This window comes from Thermobia domestica, chromosome 10 (assembly GCF_964235325.1).
Source record: "Thermobia domestica chromosome 10, izTheDome1.hap1.1, whole genome shotgun sequence".
Taxonomy (NCBI): domain Eukaryota; kingdom Metazoa; phylum Arthropoda; class Insecta; order Zygentoma; family Lepismatidae; genus Thermobia; species Thermobia domestica.
Window position 1 is genome coordinate 231962572 of NC_137463.1, and position 21117 is coordinate 231983688.

Genomic DNA, 21117 nt, shown 5'->3' on the forward strand with positions numbered 1-21117 from the left:
CTGAGTGATTACAATACTTCAATTTAATCTCCTGCTCCTGTGATGTTTTTAAACATGGTGTTAAGTGCTTTTTTTTTCCGACGGCGTTCTGAGAGAGAGCTCAATGGTAGAGATGATGGTGGGGATGTCGAGAGTTTCCCTCGTAGTGGTTCTATTTTTGGAAACAGCATTTTTGCAAGTGTCCGGCGAGTAGCTTGGAGGAAGGGGATTCTAATATTTCCCCACTTCTATCCTCCAGTAAGTTCTGTACGTCATGTGACGCATGGCATCTGGCGTTGTCATACAGGATTGTTACCGATTTTTGTGATAGCAGGAAATATGCTCTCTATTTTTTATAAAGGAGGGTGTACAGATATAAGAATAGTAGGCAGTATGATTGTTGTCCCTTGCGAATACCGTGCACTTGAATAATTCCTCGGTAGTGATATAGTAGTATTATTGTCACCTTCAAATTTGTTCACTTGCAATTTCTTTGAAAACAGTAAAGACGCTTGATGCAATTTATTTGATTTCCATTTTACTTTAAGTTCATGAAACCTAACGAACATTTTGTCCATCCCAATAATGTGACGAAGGAATGCTTCATATTCCCTTTCAAAACGTTCCAGGTAAATGAGTACACATTTCCAACTCTATTATTTCTCCACATCGGAAGACGATATTACACCCGTTCCCCAAATACTTTACACGTGCCTAGGTTGTTTCTTATCATCTACGTAACACACAGCTAATGATGAAGTATTACATTAAAATCCAAATTCTTTATATGTCTATCGGAGGGTAATTTGCCAGCAACCTGAGAAGTGCATTCAAATAATGTGAATCTGCTGGTGAACAGTGTGCATTTCATCGTATTTTTTGACGGTGGACAAACGGTCAGAAACTCTTAGTCACCTGGTGAATGTGTGGCTTTTTAGAGCTGAGTCAATGCAAGTCTCCTACAATCTCTTGTGAAACTGCAATGTGTCTTTAATATATGCAGCTTAGAACTTTATGAACGCCTTGTTTCTGGAACAGAAACATTATTTAGCGCAATCAAACTGACACACTGCTCATTAACTGCTTCTAATTCAGTAAAAGGTGCTTATAATCTGCAACGAACATGTAAACACGTCCACGCTACTCTCCAGTACACAAATTGCTCGTCATTGGTCACAATGATACTACAAAAGCGTATTCCAACAATGTTGCCAGTTGAAGAAAAATGGTCCTCGTACCGTGTATTTCATTTATTTTAGAACATACCCTTTTTATACGATAAAATTTTGGATTTGGTTTTAGATAGTTTTAGATGCCTGAGACTTGATTTACCTTCGTAATATCTTCCTTCACTAAGTTAGAACTAATAATTCCTTGATTATAGTAGTTCTGCTAAATAGGCTATTTGAATTTGAATGTGGAAAACCTGAAGTAGTTTCTAACGAATTAACTTCTACAAAAGTAACCAAGAAAGGTCTGTCGCTTTTTCACCCACCACCTTCTAACATCGATATGCCACCTAAGACGTGCCTGTAAGATCAAAAATAGTTCCCATCAGCATAGACGACCCTCTGCCAATGTTCTGAAAGGCCATGGATTCCATTGCGGTAGAACTTGGTGGGCCGTGAAGCGAAGAAGGTATCTACTAAGGATTTGAACTGGTGTCCTCTAAGGTGATTGTCGAAGGAATGGAACAGGCGATAATCGGACGGTGCAGTGTCCGGAGAGTATGGCGGATACAATAGTTTCCCATCCAAGGCATAGAATTGTGTCTCGGGTCATCCTAGCCACGTGGGGCTTAGCGTTCTCCTCTAAGAATCCTTCTTTTGCTTTTTTTAAATATATATATAAAACTGACAGGGAAACGACCATAAATGGCAAATGGCAATTTCATTCGTCATATGAACAGTGCACGGCACACGGAGCTAGTGTTGTGATATCACTCGGCTAATCACGATACTGAACTGCCACACTCACCCTACTCACCAGATTTAGCCCCGAGTGACTTCTGGTTGTTCTAAAAAATCTGGGATTCTCTTCATAGACACTATTTTCCCTGGGAAGTGCAATTTTCCAGTATTTGAAACACCTCCCCTCCAAATATGACTATGGAAACTTGAAACAATAAAGGAGAGTTTGTTAAGAAATAGACACAGATTACTTCTAGTCTAGGCATCGGGGCTTAAAAATTGAGTTCTAAGGGCAAATCATGTAACAATTTGGCATCCAATATTTTTTGAATATCTACCCATCACCGATCACAAAAATGCCGGATGCCTGAAAAAAAAAAAAAAAAAAAAAAAAAACACCTCACAGGAAGGGAGGGGAAAACCGAAATTTTAGCCGTTTCTATTATTCACTATATCTCCGAAACTATTGGAGCTAGAGCATCCGATTTTTTAAAAATTTTGTTTGCCTAATTGTCTTCTACAATTTAATTTTAGTGCATTTTTGTGCTAAATATAATGGTTTTCTTGTTATTTTCGTTTTTACTCAGTATTGGCTGCGCGTGACGTCAGTTTTTTTTGCCACTGATTCTTTGCAAGATTGAATTCGGAAAAATGTCTCCTCTAAAAGTTTTCCCTCATTTTATGCTCTTTCAAAAAATGTATATTTATATTAGTGTAGGACTAATAGTACTTGAGTTATAAGCGACTTTATTCTGTTGTGTGCGAAACTGATCACGGCGCGCCCAAGAGGTATCTTCCCACAAACGGTAGATATTAATACCTGATGAAGATTAATATATATTCTCTCTCTCTCTCTCTCTCTCTCTCTCTCTCTCTATATATATATATATATATATATATATATATATATATATATTTATATATATTAATATCAAATGAGGCCTGAGGGTCTTTTTGCAAAAATAACCTTGTAAAAAAACTGCAGAAGGGAAAGAGAGCTTTCTCTAGTACACACTATTAGAAACTTTACAAATCGGTTTCTTTATACGTGTCTCTGATACCTTCTAATACATGCGCAAATATGCAGCTTTCTATATATTTTTCTAAAAAAAAAAAATCTTGTTTTGACAAGGACTCTTTTTGCTACAAGTCCTTCGATTTATGTACTACAATGGCATTGAACGGAATTAAGCAGGAAACAGATTCCAAATTGTATTCCAAGAGGGACTCATGAACAATTTGCCTTCAATTTTTTTTAATATATTATCACCTTTCCCTCTTAATACTTACTGTAACGGTAAGAAAAAAGCATGAAATAGAATATGCTAACATACTTTATAAATGATCAGTTTTTAAACTGTTGAACTTATTTACAGAAGAAGCACTTGCCTATTATTAAGATTGTGTACAGTTGCTATAGTACAATAAATCTATAATGAACGTAATAGAAAGAAACCATATGCTTAAGAAATTTCGACACAAGAGAACAAATTATTTGATTTCTAGAATTAGTTCTCAATAATGTTATATTACCCTTATATCTAAAAAGATAAAGAAATTTATGATGTCTTTAATGCATCATTCAGTCTTCTTCATCACTCTGTTCATTAACTGATATTGAATTTCTACACACTCTCGGACAACTACACATTGCAGTGCACATGAAACCGCGATCCTTACATTTGCATTTCAAACTTACACACTCAAGTTTCTGACAGCTACACATAGTAATCTCAAAACAAGCCTTCGGAACATCTTCGAGTGTTTTCAAAACTGACTTCAGAATTTGGTCTTCCAAGTACCATTCGGAGTCTTCTAGCCTTGATAGATCGATCTCACACTTATCAGCGTTTTCCCAAATTGCTGTTGGATAATGGGATCTCTTTATATGTTGTTTCAGAGCTTCACTATTGGAAATAATCTCTACAGGCTGCATTTTCCTAGAAGTAGAAGCCTAGCTTCATCCCAGGTCTTCGCATTAATCTCGAGGAGCTTTGTGAAAAACAGTTCTGCAGATTCAATTGCGCTTGCCGATAGAGGAATCTGTCCTAAAGAAAATAAAAGGTCACAGTTTTCTTAGTATGTAGACTAGTTCTTAATCTTTGATATTTCAACTGGATATGATGTTATATCGCATCCAAGTAGAGTTTGTTAAGCCATTATACCTCTCTTCTCATTCTCAAATAACTGGTGGCAAAGGTGGTGAACTGAAATAAATCTTCTTGTCTTTGGAGCCCCCGTCATCATTTATAATTCTTTACAAGAAATTCTGTCATAATGGTGTATTAACAGCAGGAATACATCGGTGTCTCTACTCACAACAGTTTTTTTTTTTTTTTTTTTTTTTTTTTAATTATGATTCACAACATGAAGTATCATTCTAGAATCTGCTTCTTCATGCTTCCCCTCAAGATTTTCAACATCTAAGTTTGACTTAACAGTCTTCTGATCTTTAAAACTACCGGAAACAACAATAAAGAGTTATGATCTACTTACTCAGAAAACTAACCTTTTATTTTCCCTAGGACAGATTCGTCTATCAGCAAGTGCAATTGAATCTGCAGAACCGTTTTTCATAAAGCTCCTCAAGGTTTGCAAAAACCTTTTATAAAGCTAGGCTACTTGTAAGAAAATGTAGGCTGCAGAGATTACCTCAAACAAGTCACGTTCTGAAAAAACATATAAAGAGATTCCATTACAGCAATTTGGGAAAACGATGGTAAGTGTGAGATCGATCTACCAAGGCCTGAAGATTTCTAATGGTACTTGGAGGACCAAATTCTAAGACCAGTTTTGAAAACACTCGTAGATATTCCCAAGGCTTGTTTTGAGATTACCATGTGTAGCTGTCAGAAACTTGAGTGTGTAAGTGAAATGCAAATGTAAGAATTGCGGTTTCTTGTGCACTCTAATGTGTAGTTGTCCGAGCGAGTGGAGAAATTCAATATCAGTTAATGAACAGAGTGATGAACAAGACTGAATGATGTATTAAAGACATCACAAATTTCTTTATCTTTTTTAGATGTAAGAGTGATATAACATTGAGAACTAATTCTACAAATTAAATAATTTGTACTCTTATGTAGAGATTTCATAAGCATATGGTTTCTTTCTATTACGTTTCTTATTATAGATTTATTGTACTATAGCAACTGTACACAATCTTAATAATAGGCAAGTGCTTCTTCTGTAAATAAAATTTAACAGTTTAAAAATTGATCATTTATGTTAGCATATATTATTTCATGCTTTTTTCTTACCGATACAGTAAGTATTAAGAGGGAAAGGTGATAATACATATAAAAAAGTGGATGACAAATTGTTCGAGTTCCTCTTGGAACACAAGTTGGAATCTGGTTCCTACTTAATTTCGTTCAGTACCATTGTAGTACATAAACCGAAGGACTTGTAGCAAAAATAGTCCTTGTCAAAACAAGATTTTCTCAGAAAAATGAATAGAAAGTTGCATATTTGTGCATGTATTAGAAGGTATCGCAGATACCTATAGAGAAACAGATTTGCAGAGTTTTTCATAGTGTGTACTAGAGAAAGCTTTCTTTTTATTCTTCAGAAATTTTTTTTCTTGACAAGGGATAGTTTTGCAAAAAGCCCCTCAGGCCTCAATTTATATTAAAAATGGATATTGTTAATTAGGTTATAGATGGACTTAATCATCAGGATTATATACTTGCAAACAGACAAGATGATGTATATGTTAATCATACCAGTTGTCAATATCTACCATTTGTGGGAAGGTAACACTTGGGCCGCGCCGTGATCGGTTTCGCACAAGGCAGAATAAAGTCGCTTATAATCCAAGCACTATTAGTCCTACACTAATATAAGTATACATTTTTTGAAAGAGCACAAAATGACGAAAAACTTTTTAGAGGAAACATTTTCCCGATTTCAATCTTTTAAAGAATCTGCGGTTTAAAAAAAAAAAACTGACTTCGCGCGCAGCCAATACTGGGTAAAAACGGAAATAACAAGAAAACCATTAACACAAAAATGCACTAAAATTAAATTGTAGAAGACAATTAGACCAAAAAGAAAAAAATGCACTATCTCCAATGATTTCGGAGATATTGAGTAATAGAAACGGCTAAAATTTCGGCTTTCCCCTCTTCCCCAGCATCCGGCATTTTTGTGATCAGTGATGCGTATATATTCAAAAAATATTGGATGCCAAATTGTTACGTGATGTGCCCTTATACTCGAAAAGGAGAGCACTTTTGTCAAGTTGATGCCTCGATTATTCCCTATATTTCCTTCACCTTGGTAATTAGAACGAAACGGACCTTCTTTTGGTGCGCACCTCGTACATTATATGAAAATGGTTTGGACTATTAAAACAAAATGTCCTTCCTATGTCCACCAAATTGTACAAGTTGCAGACTTACTTCAAGAGTATTTCAACGATAGCAAATACAAAAAGAAGTGGTTCAAATTTCTGTCTTACAAAATATATTACGATGTTAACGATACTATGTAAAATTAATGTAATACCAAGTATATTCAAAAATCGAATGATTATGTGCAAAAATGGATGAATATATAACATCATACGAAGAATTTCATCAAAGAGCGATTCAAACCCCAAGTTCATATGATTTCAGATGTTTGTATATATATATCTTGAAATAGTAAACGTTTACAATTTTGAATAATATCTTGTTCAAGGAAGTTAAAACCCTGAAATATTCCTTGCCTACGGCAGTGTATATACATCATTCTTACAAAGCAAGATGCATTTAAACACAACTGAAGAAATTAGTAAAATGAAATAGTTAAAAAAAAATTCCCGTTAATTTCAAGGAAAAAAAAAAAAGAGGAATACTTGTTCATATAAACTAATGGGCTGTGAAACAAAAAAGGCGAAGATACTGACCAGCCTTAGCAGAAATATTTTGGTTATTTGTTGTTCTTGCCTTTGTCCTTACTACCTTTAAGATGCGTTTTTCTGTGAATCATCATAGTAGTTTTTGATGGGAATCCTTTATCGCAAATGTCACATACGTATGGCTTTTCTCCACTGTGAATCCGTTTGTGAATTACCAATGTGCTTCTCTGAGTATAAGATTTTCCACATTCATTACACTCATATGGCTTGTCTCCAGTGTGTGTTATTCGATGAATCTTAAAAATTGTTCTTGTTTTAAAAGCTTTCCCACAAACATCACAACAATATGGTTTTTCGCCTGTATGAGAACGCTTATGATCTTCCAAAGATGAACGTGTCGACACTGTTTTACCGCAAACATCACAAACAAACTTATTTTCCCTATGTCTCCTCATATGATGCCTGAAAGGATGACGTCCCTTAAACACTTTACTACAAATTTCACACTTATGGTAGCCTTTGGGTTTATGAATCTGCAAATGATTACGATAACGCTGAGACCGAGAAAAACTTTCGCCGCATGTATCACAAACATAAGGTTTCTCCCCTATATGTTCATAAATATGCTCCTTTACAGCAAATTTTTCAAAGAAACCTTCCCCGCAAATATCACAATCAAATGAAGTCGTATTAGTGTGCTTCTTACAATGATGATCAAGTTGTGCTTGAGTAGGAAATTTCTTATCACAGAAATCACATCCAAAATTTAATGAACCTGAATGAATTTTCTGATGCAACGAAAACGAACTGTAAGAAACGTAACCATTTCCACATATGGAACATTCAAAGGGTTTTCTATTGCTGTGGGTCATCTCATGATATTTAAGAAGATAACGTCGAAAAAATGATTTTGGGCATTCGGCACACTGGTATATACGTCCAACATGTACCCTCGATTTATGATACTTTAACCTATCAATTGAAGAAAAATGTGCACAGCATTGATTGCATGGAAATAATATATTATTTGCATCATCCTTATTTTTGTTTTTCACTGAGTCTTTAACTTTCTCTGATAAATTTATTTTGTTCGTTGTTACTGTAAGATTTTGTACTTCGGTTGTAGTGGAAATTTCCGAAGGAACTTTACTGGTACCTTGAACTGAGGTTTCTTGCTGGACTATTACTGATTTCGACTGAGGCGGAAATTGACTTTTTGGTTGGATTATTTCTTGATTGGTATTTTGAGGTGTAAGCAAAACTGTATAAAGTGTAGGCGTAACTTGAGGTGCCAAAAGAATCGCCCTTTGACCAACGTTTGTCTGAAGAACTTGTAACGGGCTGTTCACAAATGACATACGCATATTACCACCTACTATAAAATTTCCCTTCAGCGATTTTTGTTTCTTCAACGGGACCTCACTTACGTGGGGTGATGTAATAGCCATGACTGACTTAGCTGGCGGTTCCTGTTTTATCCTTGAAACTACCCTAAAAGAAAGGAAATCAAATGATAGAAGGATAATCTCTCACTCGATTTTCTATTACAATACAGAAAAAATAATATGTATATAGGAAATTTTATACATTGTACGCAGCTTCCGCGGATGATTGTATTCACAATTGTCGATAATATACTTGTGATGAGACGTATTATGTGATGTGAATTTCCTTTAGATTGGAAGATGCATGTAAGTTGTCCTTATATGCATTTCCACCACTGTACATATATGCACACAGCACTATTTTTATTTAAATTTTGTTAATGATGTTTAATGCACGACGACATTCTTAAATTAAGATCTTGAAATATCTCAACACATCCTCGGTTTTCGATAGACTTTTATAACACTTCTTTTAGTGTTCACCCAAGATTTATCCTCAAGGGATGGTGAAGGAAAATGGATGCCATGTTCAAGGCTAAAGAAGTTAACGTAATATATTTGTTTTACATTATTAGAAATCCTTGTTTTATCACTTGAGTAGTGAAGTTAACTTTTCAATTTTGTTATTTCACATTCCGTAAGAAGAAAGCTCCACAAAGGACTTTAATTTACAATTACAATCATGACTGAGAGCCACTTTACATATCGGAATTGCAGCTCACTCTTACAGCAGTATTGATAATTTCAAGTTAAACGAAAATAAGTTAAAATAATAATAATAATAATAATAATAATAATAATAATAATAATAATAATAATAATAATAATAATAATGAAAAGAATCTCGATTTTAAAAATGGTCAAGCCAGGAAATACTTGTAATGAGCAGAACTGTCATCTGAAGAATTAAGACGCATATGAGAATATAACGAAATAGAAGAGTAAATTTCTTAGTTAAATCTTTTACAGGACACGATCTACTTTACGAAATGCAGCTCTAGTTATTCGACGAATGTGATAGGTGATGTCAAATTTTCCTAAAACAGTCAGAACAAGAAGGAGCTTGAGGTCAAGAAAGGTCATTCTCCCTTTTGTTCATGACACTTTGGTGAGTTCTCGGGGCTCTTTAAAGCCTAACTACACTTTTTTTTTTCGATGAAATTTTACCCAAGAACTTTAAAATCAAACATATTTCCCTTAGGTAACTAGAGAATATATATGTATTTTTCACTTCCGGCCATCAAGAATAACTTTGAATGACTCGTCTCCTGCGGTTCCATAAATACATCTTTAAAAGGAAAAACATCAGATATGTAATTGCAACATTTTCCTATTTATGCATTCTATTGAAACTCCACTGATAAACTCTAAACTTCCTACTTCTGGAAATAAACTTTTTATCTTCTTATTTTCTTGTTTGTATATTTTTCTTCTTTTATATCTTTATATATATATATATATATATTCATTTATTTGCTTCCTCTTTATATTTTACTAACATTTTTTGAACTTACATATTTTTCTGTAGTATCTATTTTGAGTCATTTTGTATAATTCTTTTCAATCAGCAATATTCCGGAAGCTAAAAGAAGACAAATTTAGCATATTTTTCTCCCCTTCGAAGTAAGGATATGATGTTATCGGGAAAATTTTCGGATTCAGGCGATAATACTAAAATACGATACCTTTGAATCAGTATATGTCAAATTTGCATTTGGGTTACCAAATCGTACATTCTAGTACTATCTCAGAAGGTGAGCTATCAACAACACATTTATTTCATCAATATTTAATCTAACCAAAACAAACAAACTGATAATCTGTGTTACAATTTAGGTAATATATCACTGCTTTGATCAGACATATAGTATTATCTGATGAAGGCAACAATATACTGCCGAAACTGGAACAGTGAATATTAATAATAAGAGTTTGCTTGGATAAGATTTTATTTTTACATTATACGTAGTTTCAAAGGTAGAATGATTAGTAATCAAAAAGATTTATTTATTTTTAATGTCGTGAATGCCTTAATCAATTTTTTCCTGCATTTTCCCTTTGTTTTATCTGACTGTTATTTATCGATTTGCTTACGATAATTTGTATCCTGATGCTGTTTGCCTCTTCGGGGGACCGCGATAGCTCAATGGTGGAGTGTTCACATCCGGTGCATTGGGTCCTTGGTTCGATCTCAGTTCGCACCAAGTGGACTTTTGGTGGACAAACATCGTGTGTGTGAGGTTTTCCCGAGGTTCTCCATTTATCCTGTTTTCTCCTACTTCCTTCATTTCACCATTTCATTCATTTCTCATCATCACTCTCTCCTTTAGCCTTAGCCGGCATAACCTTGGAGCATAAAACTTAAAGATTTCATTTTGTTTTACATCTTTCTCATCCTTTGCCATTATTATAACAACAGAATCGTTTCTGTGTGTTTTGTCTCAACGTCTGTATTTTTCCTCCATCTCTTCAAAGACCTTCTAATCATTTGGTCTTGGCAACACAAATGTTGCTGCATGATTCTTTTTAATACTGTACTGAACTTCTTTCAAATACATATACATACACTTAACCCCCCCCCCCCACACACACACACAAGGACGAGCGAGAGAGAGAGAGAGAGAGAGAGAGAGGTAATTAGGTACTTGATTGATTGATTTCTTTAAAAATCATGGGTTTTATAGAAACTGATATTAATAAAAAAAATTAATAATTTTTTAAAAATATAATTTACAACAATTCAGTCCAAAAGACAAGATATTAATATATATAACACATACAGCTATATGCTTCATAATGCAAACACATACGGTATCTATTAGGATATAATTTTGACAGAAATTATTATTTTATTGTGAAATTTAAAGTTGAAACACACAAGACATTCCAATATATCAAATTCATTTAAATTAAGACTTCGTAATAAATTTATATAAGTACAACAAAGGAATAAAATTAGTTCTATAGACTGACATCAGTTCCGTTGAATTTAAGTGACCATGAAGTAACATAGAGCTTATCACCACAGATCTAAAAAAAAAAAAAAAAAAAAAATATGCTCTACACGCACGTTATGACAATTTCTAGTCTTACAAAAATCTAAGAATTGTTCTTAGCATATAAGTGCATACTATAACAAGAAAAATTAGAATACCTTTTGTCACAAGAATATATGGAGCTGAGGTTGAATAACTTAAGCAACCTGGCATATTTCAACATATCACATTACAAAACAGCAGAATTTTTAAACAATAAGGTTTCTACAGGTCACTGCTGCCACTATACAATTGTATAACTACAATTCCATTCCATCTTCAATTCTATTTGTTTATTGAACTGACAACAAAATACAATCACACAGATTTGGCTTAAAATAATTCATAACATTCTAACGCATTTATTCGGCAATAATTTTTGCATTCATTGATGAATCGATAAGGAACAATAAGATATATTTAATAATACTCGGTTCCATACAGACTTTTTGAAATAGTTAATACTCCTATGAAACTGAGGATGACTACAGGTTACAGAAATGAGTTTTAACATTTTGTAAATCAATTACAAACAAAAATATAATTTAAATTTCTTGGAAAATAATTTGCAAGACAGAAAGTATTTATTTTACATTATTTCCAATACATAAAAAAGTTTCTCAAAGTAAATATTTCTGAAGAATGACACAATTATGCATTCAAACTATTAACATAGGAACATTATTATTACTTCGTTCACAGGTTCATAAAAAAAAAAAAATCCCAAATAGAAGTGTTATATACATGATCATAATGCAACTATTATTTTGTTAAATACGAGGATCATTTTCCTTCAAATAACAATACATCTAGTACAAATATGTCTAATCTGAGTGATCACAATACTTCAACTTAATATCCTGCTGCTGGGATGTTATAAACATGGCGCTGAGTTTTTTTTTTTTTTTCTCTCTCTCTCTCTTTCTTTCAACCGCATTTCGAGAGGGAGCTCTTTGGTAGAAATGATAGTGGGGATGCCACGGAAGAGTTTCCCCCTAGTGGTCCTAGTTTAGGAAACAAAGCATTTTTACAAATACTCAATGTCTGGAGAGTAGGTTGGGGGGAAGGGGCGTTCTACCTCCCATTTTCAATCCTGCAGTAAGTTCTGCACGTCATGTGACACATGGCATTTGGCGTTGTCATACAGGATAATCACCGATTTTCGTGGTAGCAGAAGATACGCTCTCTATTGCCTAATAGCATGGCGTAGACGATATATGCATAGTAGCCAGTATGACTGTTGTCCCTTGTGAATACCATGCACTTGAATAATTCCTCGGTAGTCTTATACCAGTATTACAGTCGCCTTGAAATTCGTTCATCGCTTCGATTTGTCTGGAAATAGGGAAGACGGGTGACACAATTTATTTGATTTCCATTTCAGTTTAAGTTCATAAAACCTAACACACATTTCGTTCATCGCAATAATGTGACGAAGGATTGCTTCATATCCTCTTTCAAACCGTTCCAGGTAAATGAGTGGACATTTCCATGTCAATTATTTTTGCACATCGAAAGGCGATGTTGCACTAGTTTCCCCAAATACTTTACACATGCCTAAGTCGTTCTTATCATCTCCGTAATAAAGTATTACATCCAAATCCTAATTCTTTATATGTCTATCGGAGGCTAATTTCCCAGCAAGCTGCGAAGTGCATTCAAATAATATGGATCTCGATCTTGGAGTACGAGTATGCCTTTTATCGTGGGCTTTTTTTGTTGGTTGATTTACGGTCAGCTACTGTTGGCTACCTGGCCCATGTGCAGCTCGTTAGAAGTGAGTAGGTGCAAGTATTCTACAGTCCCTTGTGAATTGCAATGTGTCTTTAAAACATGCAGCTCAGAACTTGATAAATATTATGTGCCAGAAACAGAATATTCATAAAGTTCCAAGCTTCATGTTTTAAAGACAGAAACATTTAGGGTAATCAAACTGACACACTGCTCATTAATTGCATCTAATTCAATAACAAGTGATTATAATCTGCAACAAACATCTAAACACGTTCACAGAGCTCTATAGGACACAAACTGCTCGTCATTGATCCCAATGTTACTAGATGAACTTATCCCAACAATGCTGCCAATTGAAGAAAAATGGTCCTGGTACCTAGAGTTTCACGTTATTTTAGAATATACAGCCTTTATATGTTAAAATTTAGTACAGAATCTTGACATGATTATAGATGCAAACTCACACTTGCTTTACGTTTCTATTATATTCCTTCTCATAGAACTAATAATTTCTTGATTATAGTGGTTCCACTGAATAGGATGCTTGAATTTGAATTGGGAAAACCTAAAATAGTTTCTAAAGAATTACCACAAGAAATATATTTACATTTAAAGATGTTTATACTTGCGCGATCCTGGTTTCTCAATCCATTTATTTATATGAGGAGGTAGTCTTTCTTTCTTTCTCTCTATCTTTTTTTTTTTCCAATGAAAATTATGTTAACGTTTTGATTTTAGTGATTTCTTCTTCAGATCTATCTAAATGCATCCTGCTTTGAGAAAAATAAATTCAGTACTACACATTTTTAATATTTATAAAGTAAACTAATATTCTATCTATTCTATTTATTTAACTAATATTCGATTTATATATATCGTTTGTATACATAAAAACTTACTATATATGTTTAAACAAATGAAAACATTTTTGTTCTTGTAAATAAAATACATCCGTATGACACGCGACAAAAGAACGACATATATACGAGGTGCACATCAAAAGTACGTGCCGTTTTCTTCCGAAGCATATATATATTTTGTGTCATTTGAGGAAATCAACTGTGACGTCGAAAACCTCCTTCTTTCGTTTCTTACAAGTATAAGTTTTGTTTACTAGATAGCAGCAGTTGAGTCATAGTGCCTGAAAGACTAAGACGTATTTATGATACCGCCCGGGGACATAGAATTTTCGGCTGAAGAACAACCGTGAAATTCGTCCCCACAGCTGGACAATGTGCAACAATATTTATCCCCCAATTGTAGGGTGTGTGGTGATAGTGTTTCGGCAGAAAACATTGTTAGCAAGTGGTGCATGAGTTTTTGCAGGGCGAATGATTGTGAAAGTTAAGCAGAGGTCTGGATGTCCAAAAAAACAGCATCAACTGACGTTAATATTGCCCATGTTGAAAATATCATCATGAAAGATAGAATATCTGCGTATCACCATACAGAAGGTTTATGATACACTGGGGCTAACAAGGGAAAAGTAGAACAAATAATTGCAAACGAACTCGGGCTAAGGAGAGTTTCTTCTTGCTGTGTAACACAAAGGCTTATTAGCGATAAAAGAAAGAAGGAATCGATCGAGTGTTGCAAATTTGACAAGCTTCTTAAGAGAAGGACGCAATTTCTTGAAAAGTGTTGTGACCATGGATGAACCACAGATTCCATTATTCAATCCAGAAACAAAAAGGTCGATCTAAAGGAAACACACGGATTCCACTTCACTTCCACCCATAAAAAATCGTTAGGTGACATCCCATGAGAAGGTGCTGTACGTTATCTTCTGGGATTCTTAGAGAGTCTTGTCCTATCCTGTTCCGAAAGCTCATATAATTATGGGCGAATAATTTCGTACACTTGCGGGTACAGAATTTTTTGATAAAACTGACTGAGAAACAACCATAAATGGCAAATGGCAATTTCATCCTCCAAATGAACAATGCACCTCCATACCGTGATAATGTTGTGATCACATTCTTGGCTGAACACGTATCGAATCACTGGCACACCCACCTTACTAGCCAGGTTTAGCCCCGAGTGTCTTCTGGTTGTTCCCAAACCTCAAGGATTTTCTTCGTGAACGCCATTTTGTCATTAGATCATCAATGTGAAGTGATATTTTCCAGTGTCTGAAACATGCCCCAAAAGATAACTATGCCACATACTGCAGAAAATTAACGCAGCGAAGGCAACTGTATATCAGTAAAGAGGGAGAGTTTGTTGAGAACGACACCGATTAGTTCTCTGTATTTGATCATTAAAGGAAATAAGCACAAGACGGCACGTACTTTCGGTGTGCACCTCGTACCTTATATGAAAACTATGTTCGTACTGTAAAAAAATGTCCTTCCTTTGTGCACCAAACTGTACAGTAAGTTGCAAACTTATTTCAAGGCTATTCCAACCATATCGTAATTCAAAACGGAGTTGGTTAAATTTCTGTTACAAAAGCAATTACAAAGTTAATGAAACTATGTAAAAATAATGTAATACGAAGTATGTTCAAATGTCTCAATATTACATGACAATTCCTAAATATTGGTCTCCGACCGAATATGTACAAAAATGAATGAATATGTGGCAATAATATACGCAGAATTTCATTAAAGAGGCATTGAAACCCCAAAATTCATATAATTTCAGATGTTTGTATACATATCTTAATATAATCAATGTTGTAATTTTGCGTAATATTTCGTTCAAGAGGTTAAATCCTGTAAAGTTTTCTTCTCAACGGCACTGCACAGAAATAATTTTTACATAGCAAGATACTTTAAATACAAATGAGCAAAATTAAACAGTTAAAAACTACCCGTTAATTTCAAAGAAAAAAGCGGAATACTTGCTCATATAAACCAATGGACTGTGAAACAAATATGACACAGGTACTGACCAGTCTTAACGAAAACATTTTGGTTACTTATTCGTTTTTGTCATTATTCCGATTACCTTTAAGATGCGTTTTTCTGTGAATTATCATCGTAGTTTTTGATGGAAATCTTTTATCGCAAATGTCACATACGTACGGCTTTTCTCCACTGTGAATCCGTTTGTGAATGACCAATGTGCTTCTCTGAGTATAAGATTTTCCACATTCATCACATTCATATGGCCTGTCTCCAGTGTGTATTCTTCGATGAACCTTAAAAATTGATCTTGTTTTAAAAGCTTTCCCACAAACATCACAACAATATGGTTTTTCGCCTGTATGAGAACGCTTATGGTTCTCCAAAGATGGACGTGACGTCACTGTTTTACCGCAAACATCACAAACAAAATTATTGTCCCTATGTCTCCTCATATGATCCCTGAAAGGATTGCGTCCTATTATCACTTTTCCACAAATGTCACACTTATGGTAGCCTTTGGGTTTATGAATCTGCAAATGACGACGATAACGATCAGACCGCGAAAAGCTTTCGCCACATGTATCACAAACATAAGGTTTCTCCCCCATATGTTCATAAATATGATCCCTTAGAGCATTTTTTTCAAAGAAACCTTCCCCACATATATCACAATCAAATGAAGTTGTATTAGTGTGCTTCTTACGATGATGATCTAATTGTGCTTCAGTAGGAAACTTCTTATTACAGAAATCACATTCAAAATTCAATGAACCTGAATGAATTTTCTGGTGCAACCAAAAAGCACTGTAAGAAACGTAACCATTTCCACATATGGAACATTCAAAAGGCTTTCTATTCCTATGGGTCATCTCATGGTGTTTAAGATGATACGGTCCAGCAAATGATTTTGGGCATTCGGCACACTGGTATATATTTCCACTATGGATCCTCCGTTTATGATACTTTAACTTCCCTTTAGAAGAAAAGTACGCGCAGCATTGATTGCATGTAAGTGCTACAGTATTTGGATCATCCTTATTTTTATTCTTCACTGAGTCTGTACCGTTCTCTGATAAATGTATATTATTCGATGTTAGTGTGTGAAGATGAAGTACGTTTGTAGTAATAGAAGTTCCCGAAGCATCTTTCGTTTTATCCTGAACTGAAGTTTCTTCCTGGACACTCACTGATTTCAACTGAGGCAGAAATTGACTCTTTTGTCGGATTATTCCTTGACTAGTACTTTGAGGTGTAAGCAAAACTGTATAAAGTGTAGGCGTAACTTGAGGTGTCAAAGGAATTGCCCTTTGACCAACATTTGCTTGAGGCACTTTTAAAGGGTTGTTCACGAACGACATACGCATATTACCGCCTACTATAACATTTCCTTCCAGCGATTTTTCATTCTTCAACGAGACCTCACTTACGTTGGGTGATGTAATAGCCACGACTGACTTAGCTGGCGGTTCCCCTTTTATTCTTGAGATTACCCTAGAAGAAAGCAATCAAATGACAAAACGATAATATGTCACTCAATTTTCTAATACAATAGAGAATATATATATATATATATATATATATATATATATATATATATATATATATATATATATATATATATATATATATATATATATATATATAGGAAATTTTATATATTGCACGCAGCTTCTGCTGATTGTATTTATAGTCATCGACAGGGCGCAAAATTTCCGATCACCAGGTCGCCAGTGGCGACTAGGAATTAGAGCTGGCGACCAATGTTCAGTAGGAATGGTTTATGCCTAAAGTCACACAGCTGCGGTTTGTTTTGCACGAAAATAATTGTCACTGAGGGAGAGAAAACATCGAATATGAAGCCTTCACAACGGACATGGAAAATGAAGTCTTCACAACGTTGTAATTCGACCGTCCTTTCCCACCCTCAATCGAAATGGTTTGCCTCTTGGAGCGTCAACGAGAGAGATGTAATCTGTTTCTTTAAAGCCGTGGAGAGGGGAGACCTCTCATAATTTGTATATGAGAGATACTGGCGACTATCATTTTTGAAATTTTGAGTGCGTTTGGATTTGAAATTTTGCGCCCTGGTCATCGATGACATACTTTTGCTCTATTACCCACAATTTGTTCTATTTAAGTGCTGACGTTTCGAAACCGACTCATGACTTTCATTCTCCAAAAAAAAAAAAAAAAAAAAAAAATCACGAATTGCTTTAGAAAAATCAGTATTTAAATTTCTTTGAAAAAGTGGGTAGAAAGTCAAAAGCTATATTTTTCATTAGTAAAAATGTTTTTTTTTTTTAAGTAGTGCAAATGCCCATTTATTTTGAGTATTATTTTAATATTGTTTTAAGTTTGTGTATTTAAAAGATCTTTATTTGCATTATGATATGAGGATCCAAAAATACATCTGAAATTGTGGTGGAGAAATTTGAATATTTAAAATTCGTCAAAGCTTTTTTCGGATTCACTAATATAGTATAAAAATAAACAAGAAAGTTCTGTTGCTTTCTATGGAAGTCTATGTTCAATTGGCCCTCACAGCGTTAGTAGAATGCGAATGGAGATACGGTGAAGGTCAGTTGTTGGTGTGGGTATATCCAACATACTACCTGGTTGTGGCAGTTCAGTTACACGTGAACTTAGCTTCACATTGAAAAGAATTACCGTATTTTATTCTTAGAAAATAAACTTGACTATTTTCTCATATGCACATGAAAGATCTTTTAGATAAGTCTCTTCCAATCGCAGGAACACTACACAAAACAAAATCTTGATTTATTGTAGTTTTTGATTCACTAGAGTCCAACCATCAACAAATTTAATAATAAATATCTTTCACTTCGAAAGTACAACAAAAAATATAGACTAGTTGTAGTAGCAGAAAAGTAGATTTAAACATACACACGAGAATTTCAGGAGAGCGATATGGTTGTGTACTGTATGTACATTATTAGTTATTAATAAAAGTGTTCGTTCTATGACATTTATCACCTAAGTTATGGCCTGCCTTTCTGAGGTCGGGGGTTTGTTGAAGGAGTAAATAAAAAAGAAATTTCTCTTATATTGCTTCATCCTCCAAGTTTCTTTAATCATACATTGCAGGGTGTAACCAAAACATATTCATGCATCGTATCATTGATGTGTTTTGTATTTTGTATATTACAGTATTCAAAAATATTTAACTCATTCGCATTTGTTCATGTGATCTCAGGTTCAATTCCCACTGGGAACATACATGGGACAATTGGAAGCTAAAACAATATGAAAATAGTATTTAAAAGACACGAAATTGATAACTGATAATAAAACTTAAACCATCTGTTGGAACGGTAATGCTGTAGTTAAATTAACCCACACGTTTCATGAAGATATATTATGTCATTATTGTTTATTTACTTTAAGCTACTAGATACATCCTCAGAGGTCATTTTACACAGTAGTAATCAACAGATGAAAACAACATTGAAAAAGGAAATGGAAGGAAGGTCTTCAGAGCTTTAGATTAAGTACTAATCCAATCCCAGTATACCTGAGGAACAATCCTGGAAAATCCTCAGTCAGGATGGCCGGTCTCCGAATTCGAACCCGGTATCACTTAATTGCGAAGCAAGAATCCTAACAACTAGCCTCAGCTCGCTCGTTATTATTATTATTATTTAGCTAATAATAATATAATATTATAAAATTAGTGCAAATTAAACCTTATTTTCTTTACTGCTAATGTTATAGTTAAGAGGTCTACATCAGACGTCAGTCTTCCGGTTCCAGATATCAGTAAATGGGCCTTGCTCAAGAGGGAATACTAAAACTCTAATTCAGGAAGCGGGTGTAGAGATTAGAGGATGAGGAAAATTTGTACGATGCAAAAAACAGTAATTACGACTTCATTATGGCCGGATCTAGAATCCTGCGAACTACGCGTTCGCAGGATGCGCCAGGGAAAAGGGCGCCAAACTTGAAAAGCAATTTTGTGTTTTAAATATGATTTATTAGACAAAATGATATGTTGAAAACTTCTCCAAATAGATTCAAATAAATTTTGTACAGACTGAGATACCCTAACAGCACAATTACATAGCAGGCATATGCCTATCATATTCCCTCAGGTACATGGGAATGTGTCCAGTATGTGCCTTATGTACCTACGAGAGAGAAATTACATGGATGGCAGGTGATAGTCACAGTCTATGTCCGCCCCTAGGCACATGCCTGACATGCACGTGAGGAACTTACCTAGTATGTTCTTCCCCATACCATAAGCGAAAATTACTCACCCAAAGTATGTTAAATTGGCTTTATGCGTGATTTGTTTACATAAGGTGAGTCTAAAAAACACTTTAAAAAGTTGAAAAGAAAGTACCAATGGGTGGGCGCGAACCACCAATCCCTTGATTACTAGTCGTGTGGTCTTTCGATTTGACCGTAGAGGCGATAAAGAAAACGTCGCTTGTAGAGGGGTATTTTTTTTTTTAAATTTGGCTAATCAGAGTGCTCTTGTAACCCTGTATATTCGACGATAACCGTTTGTGATCAAATAAATCCGCATGACGCGTGTCTCTTTACTTTATTTCATGGTTCTTCCATATTCATTTTCAAATGATCGGCGACAGTTGACATATAAAAATACAATTCTTTATCCCTAACTACATAAATAATTAACTGTTTACATATGTATGAAATATTCATCTTAATTTTTATTTATCAGTTATGCAGGGGTGTAGCCATGGGGGGCCCATCGGCCCCCCCCCCCAAATGACTTCCTGGCCCCCCCAAATGACCAGCTTTTAAAACATCATTGTAAGATTAGTCACTTGAAAATAGCGAAGTTTACACATAATTGATAATTTACGGTAAAACATTATGGAAAAATACTATTTTACTATACCAATCGAAAAATAGTATGGTATTTCCTCCTTATACAAGTCGGAAAACAGTATGGTTTATTATTATTATTATTATTATTATTTTTTACAGCAGATATCACAGTTTACTGCGATTTATATTTGACACTTTGAAAACAAACGTTTCAACAATTTACTGTAAATACTACCACAAAACAATGGTACTAAACTGATTTGTAAGTAAGCCTGCATTACATTTTTTATGTGCTGTAACTAGTATTAAAAAAAAAAAACATATTTATACCAGATGAAAAATTTGGTGAAAAAACAACGTTTCAATTAATCGGTAATTTTCAATTATTTTCACATGTCACCATCCCCCTTAGGAGTAATAATGGCCACTGAATTTGGATTTAAACGACATCGGAAGTGGCACTGTTCGTATCAGCCACTCCGAAAACTATGATTCAACATTAATATTGGTCATTTTCGATCATTTTTGTATATCTTCCGCTTCTCTTCAAAGTGCACATTC

At 34.5% G+C, this 21117-nt stretch overlaps 1 protein-coding gene across 8 annotated transcripts in view; it reads right to left on the reverse strand.

The window, feature by feature from the left end:
- Window positions 1-21117, reverse strand: part of LOC145663063 (uncharacterized) — a 287238-nt gene that overhangs the window by 52318 nt on the left and 213803 nt on the right. Inside the window, exon 4 of one of the 8 annotated variants that reach the window (XM_081729237.1) lies at window positions 6789-8223. The exons of 5 other annotated variants lie outside the window; for them this stretch is intronic. In XM_081729237.1, the coding sequence (XP_081585363.1) occupies window positions 6804-8223 (1420 nt within the window). In that variant the 3' untranslated portion in view covers window positions 6789-6803. Of the gene's footprint in view, window positions 1-6788; window positions 8224-10856; window positions 17230-21117 lie in introns of those variants that run through there. 2 more of the 8 variants (XM_081729235.1, XM_081729233.1) reach the window with 2 other exon arrangements.